The 19,796-nt window shown below is 35.4% G+C and overlaps 1 protein-coding gene across 1 annotated transcript in view; it reads left to right on the forward strand.

The window, feature by feature from the left end:
- LOC150104208 (glucoside xylosyltransferase 1-like) overlaps positions 1-19,501 on the forward strand; it is a 76,320-nt gene extending 56,819 nt beyond the window's left edge. The window contains exon 7 of the mRNA XM_090396832.1: positions 17,869-19,501. Coding sequence (XP_090252958.1) covers positions 17,869-18,018 — 150 coding nt within the window. The 3' untranslated portion in view covers positions 18,019-19,501. The remainder of the gene's footprint in view (positions 1-17,868) is intronic.
- The last annotated feature ends 295 nt before the right edge of the window (positions 19,502-19,796 follow it).

Consider the following 19,796-nt stretch of genomic DNA (forward strand, 5'->3'; position numbering starts at 1 on the left):
TACAGGTAAATTATATCTACGTTGTTAATTAATCTTTTTCTTAGCCTGTCCTCTGGTGATAAAAAAAAAAAAAAATCAATAAAAACTACAATAAACTCTGCTAAAGTCCTCATGTACTCAGATTCTTCTGGAATTATGCAGTTCATATTGTTATATTACGATTATCTTCTGGATTTGTACAGTACAGGTTGCTATTGAATGTTCAGGGGGGGAAAAAAAAACTTCACTATCCCTTTTTGTATTGAGATTTTTTTCTTTGTGGTTGCTATGAAGGTTGCTATTGGTCCTCCACATTCTTGGAATGGTTAGACCATCATTTTTATTCGGATTCGGATCATGTTTGAGCATTTCTCCCCCCCCCCCAGCAAACTTTAATATGGAAGACTTTGAGCAACAAGCTCTAGAGGCGGCGTGCCTAAAGCACAAAATTTGGCTCAGATACGTTGACGATATTTTTGCCATTTGGCCCCACGGCCGTGAAGCACTAAATGCATTCCTTAGCCACCTCAACAAACAACACAAACACATCCAATTCACCATTGAAATAGAAAAAAACAACTCTCTTCCATTCCTAGACACACTCATCACACGTCTTCCTTCGGGCTGTCTCTCCTCAGTTTACTGCAAACCTACACACACAGGCCCAGTACATACACAAAACTTCTTATCACCACCCAGCACAAATACTAGGGGTCATAAGCACCCTTAAACACAGAGCTCAAACTATTTGTTCAAATGAACAAGCTCTTAACCATGAATATGAGACCATCAAACATGCCCTTATAAAAATGGATACAGTATAAAACCCATTCACAAGATCCTCCACAAAGAAACCACTAATAATAAAAAAGATTTCAAGAATGCTATTGCCATACCATATGTTAGAGGCATTTCCGAAAAAATAGACAGAACACTACACAAATACAACATGAAAACCACCTTTAAACCCCCACGAAAATTAAGACACCTACTCAGTTCTTACAAGGATCCTCTGCCACACCTAGCTCACCCAGGGGTTTACAAAATACAATGCACATGTAACATACCATACATAGGAGAAACAGGGCGAACCATCCCAATCAGGAAGGAGGAACACAAACGACACATAAAATACCTCCATTTTGGAAAAACTGGCCTTTCTGACCATGCACTCCAAACATACCACAGAATTGATTGGAAGGTACCAAGTCCCTACACTGCACCAAAACCTGGTTCGAGCGGAAATTCAAGGAAGCATGTGAAATGCTCAAACATGATCCGAATCTGAATAAAAATGATGGTCTAACCATTCCAAGAATGTGGAGGATCCATCTGCAACCTTTATAGCAACCACCAAGAAAAAAATCTCAATACAAGAAGGGATGGTGAAGTTTTTTTTTTTTTTTTCCCTGAACATTCAATAGCAACCTGTACTGTACAAATCCAGAAGATAATCATAATATAACAATATGAACTGTATAATTCCAGAAGAATCTGAGTACGTGAGGACTTTAGCAGAATTTATTGTAGTTTTTATTGATTTTTTTTTATTTATTTTTTTTTATATCACTAGAGGGCAAGCTAAGAAAAAGATTAATTAACAAAGTAGATTTAATTTACCTGTATAGAGTACAACAGCATGTAGCTTGGTTCTTATACACATGTATCCTTCTGATGATGACCTCAATACAGGGGCCGAAACGTCAAGTTAATATTTTATTAATAATCAGTAAAATAATCTTTTCAACACGTGTGTTTTGTGTCCCTAAATTCATAAATATGAATGCTGATCACCGTGTAACCTTAAAGGAAGAAACATCTTGTATGTGTTGCTCAGAACTCACTTGTTTTTTGTGTTTCATTAATACCTATTATTTTGGTCTGGGTACTTATTCAATTCTTATGCTAGTTCCATTTCTTTTCCATTGATGCTTCTTATGTATATTGGTCCAATCTTGAGCTCTGTTGATGTTGAATTGGGGTTTGCTTTGTACATGGTTTACTGCTCAAGTAGCTGATTTTTTTTGCTGTTCACTCTAGTTTGCTGATGAAAACAACAAGAAACTTATTTAACCACGCGCTACCTCAGACAGCACAAAATTTATCAGTTATACCATCATATTATTTTGGTTTAAGCCAGCTGTATTTCTATTATACATTTTGGTCAGCTAAATCCCAAATTGCCAACCCATCCTCATTTGTATAGTATCCAGGTAGATACCAGTTAATAGGCTGCTCCACAAGAAGGTGAGGTTTGGACATTAGGTCCAAAGCCATGGTCAGTTCTCCTCATTCCTTAAAAAGATACATGGAAGTCCCCTTCCAGTTATTCAGCTTGGGAGCATAACACAGGTGCAACAAATTGTACATGGTTTGCTTCTCAATCAACTCGCACGCATTCCTGCCATGCTTAGATAAATTTCTTGAGCAGCATTATTAGTTCATTGGATAATTGGATATAGTCCCTCTCTATAGTTATTTATTAACTACTAATGCATACAGCTACTCTCTATTATTGGTTAGTTATTTATATTTTGCAAGCAGATCTCTTTCCCTCTCCTCATAAGTTTATTGGTTTGTTATTTATATTTTGCCATCATAAATGCAAATATGCATGTCTAGAGGTTATAGAATCATATGTAATTCACTCCACCATAGCAACTTATTGGACATTAGTAATTCATTTGTCTCTAATGAAAATATTTCTATTCACACTTGGTCTTTCCCTCCATTATATTTGTAAATCATTCTCACATGGCTTATCTCATTTGGTTCACATATTTACACATATCAGTAATTTAAATATACTCACCAAATATAGGATTCTTCTTAATTATTAGTTTCCAATATATCTTGAAACTTTCATATTCCTTCCTGTCCACCATCCCAATGCAAAGTTGGTTATAAACAAAGAACCTGTCACAATTTGTGTCACATCTGCAATATGCAAAAAAAGATACCCTATTAGAGTGGGAAGAAATTTCTCACACTCTAATAGGAGTGTGACACTTTAACACTCAAATTTCTTAGATTGTCAAGGACAGTCATACAGTTCTATAAGTTTCTTCTTGTCCCAACGTGAAACATGTTAAATTGCATTAACATAGACATCTGCCTTGAGAAGCAATTTCATTTGATTTTGGAACTCTTAGAAGATTAGGTTTAGGATTGGATTATTCTGCGAGAGGATATTTATGTAATATTATATTTGAATGTTTGAATAAGAAGCTAAACACTGCTTATTGAAGATTAAAGGATTCAAGAACCAAATGTTATTTCAAGTCAAGTTTAATATGTATTGCACATGCATTGGAGAAGTACTGCTACATATAATTATGATGTTTCTCTGCTTGAAGATATGAATGGTTCTTTCTTTAGTTCATAAACAATGTGAAAGATGTCTGACAGTAGGAAAATCTATTTTTCTTTTTGTCATATAGACAAGCAAGAATAAAGGTATATTGTTTATATTAATGGTTGTTAAAAACACGTTACTATTATGAGGGTGTGCTGAAAAGTTGTGATAATCACCATGAAGGAAAGGTAAAACCATGTAACTTACACATTTTTCTACATATTCTCCATGAAGTGTTATACACTTGTTACAACTCTGTTTCCCTTGTTGCACAAATTAGTTTTCATTGAAATTTTGTTCATTTCAAGTGTTTCTTTAAATTTGGGGATAGTCAGATGGGGCCAGGTCTGGCAAATAGGGTAGGTGAGGCATACATTGAAAGTCCAAGTTGTGTATTGCCTATTGGGTTTCATGAGCAGTGTGAGCAGGTGCATTGTTCTGCAAAAGCAACACACCTTTGCTCAGTTTCCCATGGTGTTTTTCTTTCAGTATCTCCTTCAGTTCCTTCAAAGCTGTTGAATAAACTGTTGCTGCTGTAACAGTTTCACCTTTTTGAAGTACTTGGTAAGGATTACACCATCTATATCCCAAAAGACAAAGTCAAAAATCTTCCCTGCTGACTTCTGGGTTCGGAACTTCTTTGGCTTTGGAGAACCTTTTTGTCTCCACTTCACTGACTGTTGTTTGGTCACTGGGTCATAGTGATGAAGCCATGTTTCATCAACAGTCTCAATTGGAGCCAAAAAATTCGCACCTGATTTCTCAAAATGACCCAAAATCCCTTGATATGACAGCACACATTCTTTCTTTTGGTACATTCAAACATTTGGGGACCCACTTAGCTGAGAGCTACTGCATGTCCAGATGTTGGTGGATAATAACCCCAACTCATTCCCTGGATATCTCCAGTCTTTATAATGTTTTTGGCTGGTATTTGTCTATCATTAATGAGTTTGGCATGCACTACATTGATGTTTTCAGGTGTGATTGCTGGAAGGTCTTCCTGACCTGGGGTATCTGTTGTCTCAGGATGGCCAACCATCTGGCAACTGTTGGATATGCTGGGATACAGTCCCTTAAGTCTCACACAAAGTTTGGTGAATCTCAGTTGCGGACTTTTCTTGTAGCATGAAAAACTTGATAATAACCTGCACCTCTGTTGTCAAATTTCTTCAAAACCTTTGACATGCCTTGTTATATATCCTAAAAGAAAAATAACAATTATTATAATTTGATGAAACATGGGAGTTAAAGAGTTTTAAGATATGTTCTTTCTTGTGGTTATATTAAGTGCTTTAATATCAGTTTTCTTCTAGGTGTTTATTGGAACTTTTCATCCCCGCCCCATACTTAAAAGTGTTTTAGAAAGTGTAATATGATTATAATATGTTACTAATTTTAAAATATAAAAAATACACACATGAACATGTTGGAAAGATATTTAATTAACTGTACTAGGATGCCATGTATAATTGCTGATAGTCTGGGACCAGCTATCTCCGATTGGCTGCCAGTGAGGATTGAATAAAAAGTCATTAGTGGATAAGTGGATTACTAGTTAAAGAAATATTTTGTTTAAGTATCTTAAACCATCATCAGTGTAACAAATAGAACTTGGAAATTCTAAAACAGCAAATGGGGGGGGGGATGGAAAATGGTTTCTTTTTTTCATGTGCATTCATTTCTCTGAAAACAAAGTTTTATTTTATAAACATCCTGGACTGTACAAGATTTTGTATTCTTGTGGAAAGATGTACATAGGTCAAACTGGGAGAAGTTTTGAAATCCATAAAACAAAGAACATATAAGCAATCTTGAAAACAAAAGGGAAGAAAAAAGTTGAATCACAGTTAACATCCTCAAAGTACATCGCATGGTAAATTGGCAAGCATCATCCATACCCTACTTGGAGGAGAATTACTTCTACAGATTGTAGAAATATTGACTGTTGGGAAATGGTTAGTTTTTTGTCAGTTTTATTACTTGTGTTAAACACCCTCCTGAAAATGCTGTCAGGAGGTTGTCACGACAAGTTTCACTGTCAAAATGCTGACAGTGAAACTTGTCGAGGAAATACATCTATGGTAATAAAAAAAAACATCTACAAGTTAAAACGTGGTTATTTATTATTCATGCAAATATACTCGTGAAGTATATACAATTTAACATAGTGGTGGAGAAAGACTTCGGCACTTTCTATAAAAATCAAAAAAAATTCAAATTTGTGAGAGGAATTCTGCAATGATTTAGTATCATCCCATAGGATCCTATGGCTAGTATTTCTTTCTTATATAATAGTAATTACATGACTGGCAAGGACAGATTTATGAATTTTTTTGATTCAATATAAGAAAGGTGTTCAGAAAGACATTTAGTAACACAACGACTCATTTGATTGAAGTAGGTTAACTTGATATTACATGGAATTGAATACACTCCAATTAGCAATAAAGGTTGTATTTGATCTTTAGTAGATAGTAATAGAGAGCTAATTTGATGAATGGGTTTAAGCGTGGGTGAAAGGTTGCAGTGCCAAAGTATATGAAGTTGTGAATGGCTGAAGGGAGGGTGTTCCATTACAGATGAAACTTGGATATGATTATGATCTGAATAAGAGGAGAGATCATCTTAACAGTAGTATCTAGAACGAGATCTGTTTAAGAAAAAATCTAGTGTTGAATACATACATACATTTGAATGAAAATTTTCAAGCATTCTAGTTAGTAGGTGAATAATTTGTTGTCAGTCATTGCTTACAGTAGACATTTCAGCATCTCTTTTAACTTAGAGAGAGAGGGGAAAAGGGGGGGGGAGCTAGGTGAAATTATTGACATTAAAGTCACCAAGGATGATGACTTCATTGTTCGGGTAGTTGGATTGCAAAAAATCAAGTTTTAAGGATAAGAAGTCAGTAAGGTCAGAGTCAGTGGCGGCTTGTACATAAGTACTGCGACACTCCCCCCCCCCCCCAAGGAAAAACGAAAAAATTTAATTTTGTTTGTGTTTATAAATAATAACAATCCTTACAACATTATATAAATGCAATACAACATGTTAAAGATTACAGCTTATGTTTCAACATTGATTGAATAGTTAATAATTGGAATTCTTGTAGAAAAGCTTATACGCTGGTTATACATGATTATTAATTAACTTAAGAAATTCACAACGTACATTAGAATATAAATTAAATTAAACTTTAATGTATATTTCGGCAACGTCACTTTGCCATCTTCAAAGGAACTTAAAATAAAGACACATGCATGAAGGCGATACATACAGTAAATGAGGAAGAAGCGAGGAAGCTATTGTTTCTGCTAAAAGTCCTGATGGTGTGTGCCCCCCTAGCGGGCTATGTAGGTATTCTTGGCCATTGCGCTGAAGGTCTCATGATGTACGTCTCCCAAATTTGGGGCAGTCTCATGCAACGAAATTTGTTGAGGTTTGGCATGTTTCTTAGTGCTGAGGCTGATTCCATGAAAAGTCTTTCAAATTTAAACTTGCTATGGCATATTATTGTGGCTATCTTCCACCGTTCTCTGTGGCTTGTATCCAGAGCATGGTCTCCAAGACCAGAGTGGTTATACTGGTGAAAATGGATGTAGTCCTTGTGTTCTGATATTTGCTATCCTGCCTGTTTGGCCAAAGTAGGACAGCTTACATCTGCAAGGGACTTGATATACACCAGGTAGGTCTAGGGAAAGTGGTTGGTCTTTAGTGGAGCAGATAAGGGATGCTAATTTTCTATATGGTCTGTAACAAGAGGTCAAGTCATGTTTTTTTAAGATTTTGGTAATTTTTTCCGAGGTGCCTCGGATGTAGGGAATGGTGATGGATTTAGAGTAATCCTTGTTGTGAAGTAGGTGGAATTGAATACAGTCCCACCAACTCACAAATTAGAAAACTCCATAGGCTCCTTAAGAAGGTCACTTCTTGGCCTGTGGAAGTTACTAACAAATTAAAACCGTTTAACTCTATATCCCCCCCGTATATATGGACTCCCAAAAATACATAAAGAAAATGTGCCATTACATCCCATAGTCGATGGCATTGATTCCCCCACATACAAATTAGCTAAACATTTGGCCAAAGCGCTCACACACTATACTGGCAACACATAAAAAACTCAGCCCACTTCAGAGCCAGCATAGAAAACCTTACACTCCAACATACTGACATAATGGTCAGTTTTGACATCTCCTTATTCGCAAATGTCCCACTCAAGGAAACCTTAAGCTAATCCAAGCTAAATTTCCTCCCGATATCTCAGCCCTATTTCAGTTCACAATAAACTCGGGCTGTTTCGTTTGGCAGGGAAAATTCTACAAACAAATAGAGGGGACAGCCATGGGTTCACCACTCTCCCCACCCTTGGCCAACTTCTTTATGGAGACTTTTGAAGAGAAAGCCTTAAACTCTGCCCCACAAAAACCAACCATATGGCTTTGCTACATTGATGATGTGTTTGCTATTTGGCCACTTGTCTCTGATACACTCTTCTCCTTCTTAACACACTTAAACAACCAACACCCCAGAATCAAGTTCACCCTAGAAAAAGAGGAAAACAACAGCCTCCCTTTCCTAGACACACTAGTTATCCGCCATCCTGATGGAATCTTGGTTTTCTCTGTTTATAGAAAACCCACCCATACAGGCAGATACATTCACCAACAACCCCCCCCCCCCCTCACAACAATATGGAGTTATTAAGACACTATACAACAGTGCTAAACTAATCTGTTCAAATGACAGTGCCCTAACCACTGAACTAAATCACATCCTCAACACTTTCTCAGCCAATGGCTACCCCCTTCCCCTGAAAAAAAAAGAAAAAAAATTCAAAAAATATTGAAACCAGTAAACCACAACCCTCCCTTTTACAACAAGGATTACTCCAAATCCATCACCATTCCCTACATCTGAGGCACCTCCAAAAAAATTACCAAAATATTAAAAAAACATGACTTGACCTCTTGTTAGAGACCATATAGAAAATTGGCATCCCTTATCCACTCCACTAAAAACCAACCACTTCCCCTAGACCTACCTGGTGTATACCAGGTCCCTTGCAGCTGTAAGCTGTCCTACTTTGGCCAAACAGGCAGTACAGCAAATATCAGAATTTCAGAACACAAGGACTACATCTGTTTTCACCAGTATAGCCACTCTGGACTTGCAGACCATGCTCTCGATACACACCACAGAATACAGCAGAAGAAAGCCACAATAATACACCGTAGCAAGTTCAAATTTGTAAGACTTTTCATGGAATCTGCCTCAGCCCTAAGAAACATGCGAAACCTCAACAAATTTGGTTGCACAAGACTGCCCCAAATTTGGGAGACATGCATCATGAGACCTTCAGCCCAACAGCCTAGAATACCTACATAGCCTGCTAGGGGGCACCATCAGGACTTTTAGGAGAAACAATAGCTTCATCGCTTCTTCCTCATTTACTGTATGTAGTGCCTGCGTGCACTTGTCTTTATTTTAAGTTCCTTTGAAGATGGCAATGTGGCATTGCTGAAATATTGGAAATATATATTAAAGTTTAATTTAATTTATATTGTAGTGTATGTTGTGAATTCCTAAGTTAATTAATAATAATTGGAATTGTTTAATTAACGCTTTATATTATGAAACAAATGCACTGCAATCTAACGCAGTGTCGGAATTATCACATTCAGCCAAGTGCAGCTAGACTCGCCAATATTTGCACTTTTCACTGCACATAACAAGTGAATCCGAGACTGCTCGTTGAGCATTGTTGCTACAGGTAAATTGTACCTGCGCGTGTGATTTCTGTGAGATACGAAACTTTTATTATTGGTGTGTGTTCGTGGTGAGGGTGAAATATTTTTAATAAAGAAATTTTTTAATATGTAAATTTACTTATTAATAAATAGGTTACTGATTAGGAAAAAATAAATTCTTTTTCTTATTTCGTATATGCAGCACCCCAACTTTAAATTTTCACCGACCACCACTGGTCAGAGTGATTTTTTAAATTGGGGTGGGGGAAACAGTAAAGACAGCAGATGAATGATACATGTTGAGGAAAGGAAAGCTTGAGTAAGAGAAGGTCCAAAAGAAGAAGTTCAAGATTTGTATCCATCCCAGCAAGGAGTATCCAAACATAAACCACTCTTGTGGTATATGTGCTTTTTATGTTTGGTAGTAATCATATAGTAGTTTGAACAGTTAACATGTTCATGTTGGGATGGTTGGACCTCTCCTTCCACCATTCTAACCATCTGGTGGGGTGAGAGAAAACACTGGGCCCTGCCCAGTTTCATGTATGTGTATTTGCAGACACATGACATGTGACTGTTCTTCAATTGTAACCAAATCTGTGTAGTATGCGTATGGAGGGGAACTAATGTGCTTGTGTTAGGATGTATTGGAAAAAAATATTAAGGGGAATGCTATATTTGGTTAGTATATTTCAATTACTAAAAGGTATGAATTTGTGATCCATCATTAATGGATCATATGAGAAAGGGAAATAAACAGAAAAACTTATGAGGAGAGAGAGAGAGAGAGAGAGAGAGAGAGATTTGTTTGTGAAATATAAATGGCTGACCAATAATAAACAGCCACTATATACATTTGGTATCTCACTAAATAACTACAGGGAAGGGCTACTCCAATTAACTAATAATGTTAATAAGGTGATTCATTTAGGCATGGCAGGAATGCATGCGGATTGGATCAGCAAATCATCATGTAAAATTTGTTGCGTGTATTTATTTATATTTCGGTTGACTTTAAGAAATTTCTTTTGTTCATTGATAATTAGTATACGTTTTTCGCATGGAAATAGATAAATAAATAATTTCTGATCATCATCAGAATTATCCACACTTTTGCTAATTTTACATCATTACTTTTTTGTCAGTGACTCTTCTCTTATCTATAATAGATATTTTCCGTATGCTAGTAGTATTTTGTTATAGATCAACCACTGATAATACATAGACATATTCATTTTTATTCAGAAATAGATGCTTTGTTACTATGTCTGTTCTTTCCAAAGATTGGAATAAAAATGTTCCTATACTGTGTGAAACATTCCATCCTCAACAGACCCTGTACTGCAGAAGAATAATGAAAAATACTCCCCTCCCACAGACACTAAACTGCATGCATGCATACAAGCAAAACAGATTTATTGTAGCAATAAACATAATATCTAACTAAACACATTTGTCCTAACATCTGCTTTCAAATTTTCAGTGGTAGAAGATGCATTTAACAGCTGTTTATGATGCCATCACTGGCAGAAAGCATACAATTTATGTGAAGTATAAGGGGGACCAGAGAGTAATGAATTATTTTTAATAGGTCATTTTTAGCCGATTGTGTTTTCTTAAATAACATATAAATTATTAAATTTGATTTTTATTTAAATATTAGTATTACTTTTCTATTTAAAAAATCTGTTTTGTTTTTTTTAATTTTAGATTATTATTTTTAATATGGCTGACTTTAAAGTTGAAAAGCACCATTTACGTCATTGTATGCTGTTTTTGTTTCACCAAGGAAAGAATGCTACCAAGGCTACAAAATCATTTGCTCAACTTATGGAGACGTACTAAAGGTTAACAAATGTCAGCGATGGTTTAGGAGATTTGTAAAAAAAAATTTTGATCTCTCTGATCGTCCTCAATCTGGAATGCCTCTTACTATAGATGACGACGATGCTCTTAAGACTCTCATTGAATCAGATCCAAAACAAACCATACAAGAAGTAGCAGAGAAACTTAATCCATCATGGTCAACTGTCCAAGAGCACTTACATAAGAGTGGCAAGATTTAAACAGGGTGTATGAGTACCGCATGAACTGTCAGAAAACAATAAAGCACAGAGACAGGCGATTTGCAAGTCATTGTTGACCAGACAACAAAATGATCCCTTTTTGGAATGAGTCGTAACTGGTGACGAAAAATGGGTGCTGTATAAGAATATTAAATGCAAAAAAACAGTGGCTTTCTCCAAATCAAACTCCAATTCCAACACCTAAAGATGGACTTCATCCACAAAAGGTTCTGTTGTGCGTTTGGTGGGATATTCATGGAATTATTCATTACGAACTCGTGGAACAAGGTAAGACTATCACAGCAGCCACCTACTGTGAACAATTAGAGCGACTACATCAAGCATTGTTAATCAAACATCCTGCACTTGTCAATCGAAAAGGGATAATTTTGCAGCAAGATAATGCAAAACCACATTCTGCAAGAATGACTCAAGAAAAAATTAGGCAGTTAGGATGGGAAATTTTACCACATCCTCCATATTTGCCAGATATTGTCCCTAGTGACTATCACTTATTCAGGTCCTTAGAACACAGCATAAGAAATAAAATCTTTCGTTCGCAAGATGATGTCCAAAGGAGTTTGATATCATTTTTTGCCTCCAAAGAAAAAACGTTTTTCAAAAAAGGAATTCTAAACTTAGTAGATCATTGGAATAAGGTTATAATTAACGATGGCGATTATATAATTGAATAATGTTAATTTGTTCTTTCATAAAATTTATATTAAAAATGTAGTTCAAAAAATTTATTACTTTCCGGTTCCCCTTATAAATATTAATTGAGGGAGGGTATTTGTGGAACTACAAGACAGGTGATTATGACATGCTGAAGAAACTTAAATCTGTACCATGGCATAAAACAGGATATTAAATTGTATACCTCAGGTTAGTCAAGTAGAAGTTAGATGGATGAGTAATATCATTAAGCACGAGCCTCAAAAGAAGAAAATGCTGTGGAAGGTATATTATTATTACATAACACCTCCAGGGAGTCCAAAGACTCATCCGGGGAGGACACCTACTCTACAACTCTCCGTCTCCACCAACTGTAACTACCTTCATCATCTACACTAATTTCATCTACTGCTGACATCACCACTAGTATTTTCACAGACAATCATAAACACCTATTCTACAACTCTCCATCTCCACCAACCGCAACTTCCTTCTTCATCTACACCAATGCCATCTACTGCCAACCATCACCACTAGTATTTTCACAGACAATCATAAACATCCATGCCCGCGGTAGGATTTGAACCTGCAGCCTTTTGGCTGAAGAACAGATACACTAACCACTTGGCCAACCAGGCTGGTGATATATTAAAAATAAAAAATAAATAAATTAAAAAAAAATGAGAGAGAGAAGTATATAAAAAGAAAGATGACCAGCATGGCAAGGAAGGCAAAATCAGATTATGAGAAGGATTTAGCCAAGCATCCCAAGGGAAATCTCAAAGAGTTGTTTCATTATTTGGCAAGATTAACCTTAATAAATGATGATAGTCGTGAGGAGACGGAAGCATATAAAATAGTTGAATTACTGAGTGATCACTTTGCAAGTATATATCTTTCTAATGAGGTTACTGCTTTAACCTATATGATAGACATTAATGTGGTAACAGAGCTGGATGAGTTAGAGGTCCTTACAATATTGCAGAATCTCAATGTAAATACAGCTGTAGGATTAGATAGGATATCAGCTAGGGTTTTGTGAGAATGTACAAGAGAACTGACAATGCCTTTGACTAAGCTGTTTAATTTAAGTCTCAGCTCTGGTAGAGTTCCAAGGGAGTGGAAAGAGGGCAAAATTATTCCTTTGCATAAGGGAAGTTCTAAGACTACAGTAGCAAATTATAGACCAATCAGTATCTCAGGCACGGTGGCAAAAGTATTAGAAAAATTGGTAAAAAAGAGAATTCAAGAATGAATAGATAAAAATTATGATACTGTATTGGGGTCAACATGGCTTTGTGAAGAGTCAGTCATGCCTTAGTAATTTACTAATTTTTTATAATAGAGTAACAGCTGAGTTGGATAAAGGAAATGGCTACACAATGATTTCGCTGGATTTTGCAAATGTATTTGATAGAATACCACATGTGGATACGAGGGTGGCTGCTGGACAGATATCAAAAAGTTATATATATGGTGGGACAGAATCGAAACGAAAGCAGGTGACTAGTGGTGTGTCACAAGGTTTAGTGCTGGGACCATTGCTGTTTAATTTATACATAAATAATATAGGAAATATTCAGTTGTTTGATGATGATGCAAAATTAGGTGGAACAATAGTTAATCAAGGTAATGTGGAGAGCTTGCAGGACCATTTAAATAGGCTATCAATATGGGCAAAAGTTAATGGGTGTCAGTTTAATGTCGATAAATAGATTAAAAGATCACTTTGGGATAAATAGATTACAAGCCATTTATCACATTGATGGCACTGTACTCCAGGAAATAGATGAAGCTAGAGATTTAGGGGTGGTGGTAGACAGAGAGTTGAAGTTTAGAGGACATATTGCTAAGGTAGCACATAAGATTACTTGGCTAGTGAAGCATAGAGATAAGGAAGTTGTAATTCCTCTTTATAAGGTCTTGATATATCCATATCTGGATTACTGTGCCCAAGTCTGGTCCCCTGCTTTCTTGGGGGGGGGGGGGGGATTCAGAGACAAGTGACCAAGATGGTCAGTTGCCTGTGGAATGTGCCCTATGAGGATAGATTGAAGGTGTGTGGATTGCAGAAGTTGGTTGATAGAAGAAAAAGAGGGGATATGATAGAAACATTTAAGTTGCTTAAAGGATTTTATAGGATATATATATACAGGGGAAATGTTTCAGCATTTGACTAGAGGGGTCATTCCTGGAAGTTGAATAAAGGTGTGGTCAGTAGGGGTGTGAGGACTAGATTTTTTGCTTGGAGAGTGGTGAATGAATGGAATGGGTTGCCACAATCAGTTGTGAGTGCATTTTCTGTTAATGGGTTCAAGTGGAGGTATGATAGATTGTGTGAATAGATTGGGTTTCCCACGATGAGTCTTCGGACTCCATGGAGGTGCCTGTATAATAATAATAATAATAAATAAAGATGCATATGTGTGTAATGATGAACAGCCTATTTTTCTACCCACTGCAGGGTGAAGGCCCTGTCCCATTGAGTGGTTAGCGTATCCGCTCTCTTGGCTGGAGAGCGGATACGCTAACCACTCGGCCAACCAGGCCCACCATGTGTGTGTGTGTGTGTGTGTGTGTGTGTGTGTGTGTGTGTGTGTGTGTGTGTGTGTGTGTGTAAAACTTAAAATCAGTTCAAATTGCATTTGAGATTTTCAATATCATTAAGACAATTTACGAATAAAATTCTGCAAACAAAATTGAAACTGACATGCCATATTAACTTTTGTGAAAATGCAACCAATATGGAAACAGCATGCATACGGTAAAACTAGTTCCTGACAGCTGTTATGCCATGTAAAGGCACTGTGCTAGTTGTAGCATCAGTTTTGTGTTGGATCAAAAACAGATCAGGTTTTGAATGTCTGTAGCTGATGTTGCACATCGTTCAAGTTGGTGTCTGTGCCCTGAATGTTGAAGTGAAGTGAAGCAATTTTTTAAATTTATTTATTTATATATAATTTGTGTGTGTGTGTTTTTTTTTGGGGGGGGGGGATATTTTGATTTGGGTTTGTTTCTTATTTTAACTTCAGTGAACTTCATCTTATGCTATACATTTCAGAGGTGAAGAGAAAAGATCAAAGAGAAACATGCAGCACAGGTGAGGGAGTAACTAGATTCTTAGACCTGTTGCCCATACAGAGAGCATCCAGTGTCTATGCCATAATGTGGACTTGACAGTACCTCCCCCTTTTACCACTATAATGACTCCCTCCAAGCACAGTCTAGCAGTAGATTATGCACAAGCTGATTATGAAGGTCTAAATTTGTTGCCAGGCTCAGTCCCATAGTTTCTGTTGTTCAGCTTACAAAACCACTTTACTGCTGTACTCTCAAAGATGAGGGAAACTTGGATATTCACAATAGGTTTGACATGCCCTTGAAGGATAACATTTGCACTGCATCTTTAAAAAATGTGCGGAGACAGAAGTTGCAATTCCTGTTCTTTGGGGATGAAACATAGCATCAGCCACTTAAGCCCCCCCCCCCCCCCTAATAAACAAGAACAGCGGTCTTTCACAGGGTAATAAAGGTTATCTACCACCTAGTAGGGCTAATTGGCATTTTCACCAACTAGGAGAGTATCCTTTGTCAGAGGGGGAATACTTGCTGATAGCATTAGTCTTATTGGTGGTAATGGGCCACACCTAAAGAAATCTGAGGTTGACTTGACCAGTAGGGATATCATGTATCACTGACCTGTTAGTGGCCCAGATGATGGCATTCAAATCCAAGCCTATCCAGTCAGAGGATGTATATTTTCTTTTGACTGCACAACATAATTATTGTCTTCATGGTCAGCCAAATCGATATTGTCTGCACTCCTAACCTACAATCTGCGGATTTAAATCCCTCTTTGGCATGGATGTTTTTGAAATTCTGTGATAGATAAAATAAATAAATAATAAAAAATACAATAATTTACAATGATATAGATGGAATTTGCATGAAAAAGTGGTATTGTATTCAGCAATAGTGTGGAATGATATAAATTAAAAAACAAACGTGCCTTCCTTATGCAGAAAATAAAGATTGTGTGTGTGTGTGTGTGTGTGTGTGTGTGTGTGTGTGTGTGTGTGTGTGTGTGTGTGTGTGTGTGTGTGTGTGTGTTACACTTAGCTAATTCTCATAAATAACCACCAAAGTAATACTAAGCCTCATCATCAGATTAAATGAACAGGAAATTGAATGTTAACTTTTTAATGTTTTTGATGTTGGTTGTAAAATATACAAAATACCGGATGCTTAAATTTTAATGGTGGAAAATTGATTCGTTTTTGTTTCATTTCAGAGAATCCAGTTATACTTGGTTTATGGTTTGGAGCCCTTAGAAAAAAGCCAAAATCTTTACTTTGCATGAACACAAGTTTTTCACTCAAAGAAAAATAACCAGATAAAATGAAATAAGTTTGGGAGATGTGAAGTAAATTATAAATTTAAATTAATAATGCTCTACCACCTAGCTACATCCCCAGAATGGGGATGTAGAGCATTTACTTTGCATGTGAAAAGCCTTGGGTTCAATTGCTGCCACCTCCAGTAGTGTTTTGGAGGGATGAGGATGTATGGAGAAGGTTTATTAAGTTATTGTCAGTTGTATAGAATGTCATATACTAGGAGAGATTGAGGGAATGCAACTTACAGAGCCTTGTGAATAGAAGAAGAGGGGATTGAGACATATAAATTGGTGTTGGGTTGTTACCAGATTAATGTGGAGGAGATGCTTCATAGAATAGAGGGTGGCAAGGGTAGAATTAGAGGCTATCCATATAAAGAGGGTGTGAGCAGGGGAATGAGAAGCAGGTTCTTTGCATGGAGAATGATTGGTGAGTGAATGCATTGCCTGACCATATGGTTGAATGTGGAAACCATGAATGAGTTCAAGGTACTATTCAATGATCTTTTGGCATGGGAGAGTATGAACCTCCTGTGATGAGTCCTTTGATTCCATGGAGGTCAGATAATAAGAATAACAATATATAGGTTCAATGTTGCCCTGCTAACAAAATACATATCTGATGAGACTAATGGACTTTCTTCTTTGCTGACAATGAGGTTGAAAAACAAACTAAAGTTTTTATTCAGTTGTGGAATTTTTACTCAAAGCAAAAAACTTGACTCTGTGCCATTCTTTTTTGCATGGAACCAAGTAAAAATAAATAAATAAATAAAATAATAATAAATACAAAAAAGCAAGAAATTCTCTAGATCTGAATTCATTCGAAATGCTCTGAACAATATATGAAGAGAAATGCAGAATAATGGATCAGTCCAAGCAAGCTGACTTATGTCATAACACATAAATGGTTGCACGATGAAAATTCAGTATCATTTGCCTTAAACTGCAAGCCTAATGCCACACTGTACATATTTCAAAGGTTAGAAAGGCATGGATTCTGATCCTCTCTAGGATATTTAAAAACCCTTTATAAAAGCTTTTCAGATGAGGGTGAGTTAACGAATCTCACCTGGAGGTGATAGATCTTTCATCCTGCAAGACAGGCACACCAAACTGTTTGAATTAATAGACATATCACTGTGCAGTTGGTTTAACCACCTGATCTTACATCATTAATTAAATTTCTGTGTAGCTAAGTCCACTTAGTCATGACAGGATCATCTAATGTGTAAAGGAGGAAGATGAAGAGAAAGCCAATATACTTTTAAAAATCTATATTGGACCTGATATATTAATGGAAGATATTTCTGAAAAACGTTTTTTTTAAAAACATGCTCATTTAAATTTGTGCAACTGTACAACTGATGTCTTCTTTTGAGAATGGCATGTAATTCTGTCATCAGTGGTTCAATTTTGGAACCGTTTTTTTTTTTTTTTTTTTGTCATTACATTTTACCTTTCTCTCACATTTTCTACCTAGCAATCAGTTTTATTAACACGTTTCATAGCTCTTAACTGTAACTCAATATATTTTATCACATATCCATGAAGAAGTTGAAGTTTTTTTATGTGATATTTTAAATTATTTTGTTATTTTAATATGTATGTGTTAAGATTTTCATATTATTTTATTTGTTTCAGTATGAAATGGGATCAGATCTTAACACAAGCTTACTTCAGCCACTGAAAAATGTTCTAGGAAAGAAATTTAACTCTAACTGTGGAAAACTTAATTTTGCATTTACAAAAGCCTTAGAATATACTATTTTGAAAAGGAATCATGTAAATTAATGGTCTACTAATAGCGATAACACAATTTTTATATAATAAATTGCAAATTAAATATCCATTTATTTGAAATGAAAGTTCTGGTTGCTTTCCATTTGTTGTTGCAAGCAAATATAAATTCATTTAAATTTAAATCTCTCTCTCCCTCCCTCCCCCTCTTTCTTTCTTTCTTTCTTTCTTTTGTACAAAACTAATCAAAGTAGAAATCGAAAGATGTAATTTCAACCATGTACAGCGTTTTTTACAGAGCACATGTTAAAACATTTAGGCAAGCATTTCCTATATTCTGTAATATTTGTACAAATTCTTATTTATGTCATTTTTGTAAAATTGTTATTAAGTATTAGATAGTGTTTAAGGTATTAGCCGCCCTCCCACACGTTTCAGGAAATGCTTTATTAAGGATAATTTTAATGTCTATGTTTAACTTGTTGTCTTAATAATCTTTAAAATTATTCATATTTTGTTAAATGCATAGCACTGTATTAAATGATTTTAAAAGCTCTGATGTAATATATTTTATTACCATTCATTCAGATTTATTTTTAAAATTTAAAAAGTCATGTTAAGATTATTTGAATTTAGTAGCAAATCTAATTTTATAATTGAAATGAAGTTAATACATTTTTCATAACCTTTGTATAAAGATGTTAATCATTTGAATTTTGAAGGCAATCAAATATGTAAATTGACAAGGTTTCATCTCCACGATTCACTGTTAATATTGCATGTATACATTTATGAGAGCATTTTTAAATTTATGTTACTGGAAATAATGCAAGACAAAAATATTTGCAACTTTAAAATACTTGTAAGCTGTGAAATATATTGACTTTTTGTTATTTGTGTGTTTGTTATATATTTCTATAATATGCTGTATATTTCAGTTTTTAGCTCCTGTTCATTACTGCATTAAATATGAGAAATAATATTACTTTATGTATGCATAATATATATATAATGCAGTATTGCTGAGTTCTGTGATATTTTTGAAACATTGTCTTATGTAAATATACAAGTGTATATATATATATATATATATATATATATACACACACACACACACACACACACACACATAATACAAAATGGTTCTCTTATGATGTTGCCAGTTTCTGTACATGTTCTTGTGCTGGCAAAATAGTAAGAGTAGCACTATTTTAATACATAATTAGTTTTCAACATACACTTTGAGAAAAAGTTTGTTTCTTAGTTATGCAACAGATGTATAATTTCTGATTGTTTAGTGCCATTTGAAGAAGAGTTGATATTATTACTAAAACTACTTCAGCAAAGAATGGTCTTGGAAATAATAGAATATTAAAATAAGTTGAGCATTTCAAGAAGTGCATTTAATGTTTGTGTTCATATAATTGAATAAATTTATAAATCAGTTTAAAAAAAGATGGACAAATAGTGATTGCTGAGTGGTTACAAAATAGCATTCTCTGTATATTGTAATATTATAATAAATATATTAAATGTACAGTATTCTTTGATTTTTTTTTCATAAATATTTTGCACCTTTCCCACTTGACTGGTTTTTATTTTCCTTTGACTAAAGCAGTTGTTTATATGACTGTTAATGAGGTGTTGTTTGTAGTACAAATCTTTCCCATCCATTCACTTTGAATGGAACAGTTTGGAGATGGGTTGGTTCTATAGTGTATATTATTACCATTATTATGGACTGCCTTGTGGAGTCCTTAGACTCATAGAGGGAAGCCCTAAACATTATGCCAAGCACTATCCAACATTTGCTTAGTAACTCTGATACTGTG

Source organism: Typopeltis vanoorti, chromosome 8 (assembly GCF_054136105.1).
Source record: "Typopeltis vanoorti isolate ZY-2024b chromosome 8, IOZ_Tvanoo_1.0, whole genome shotgun sequence".
NCBI lineage: Eukaryota > Metazoa > Arthropoda > Arachnida > Uropygi > Thelyphonidae > Typopeltis > Typopeltis vanoorti.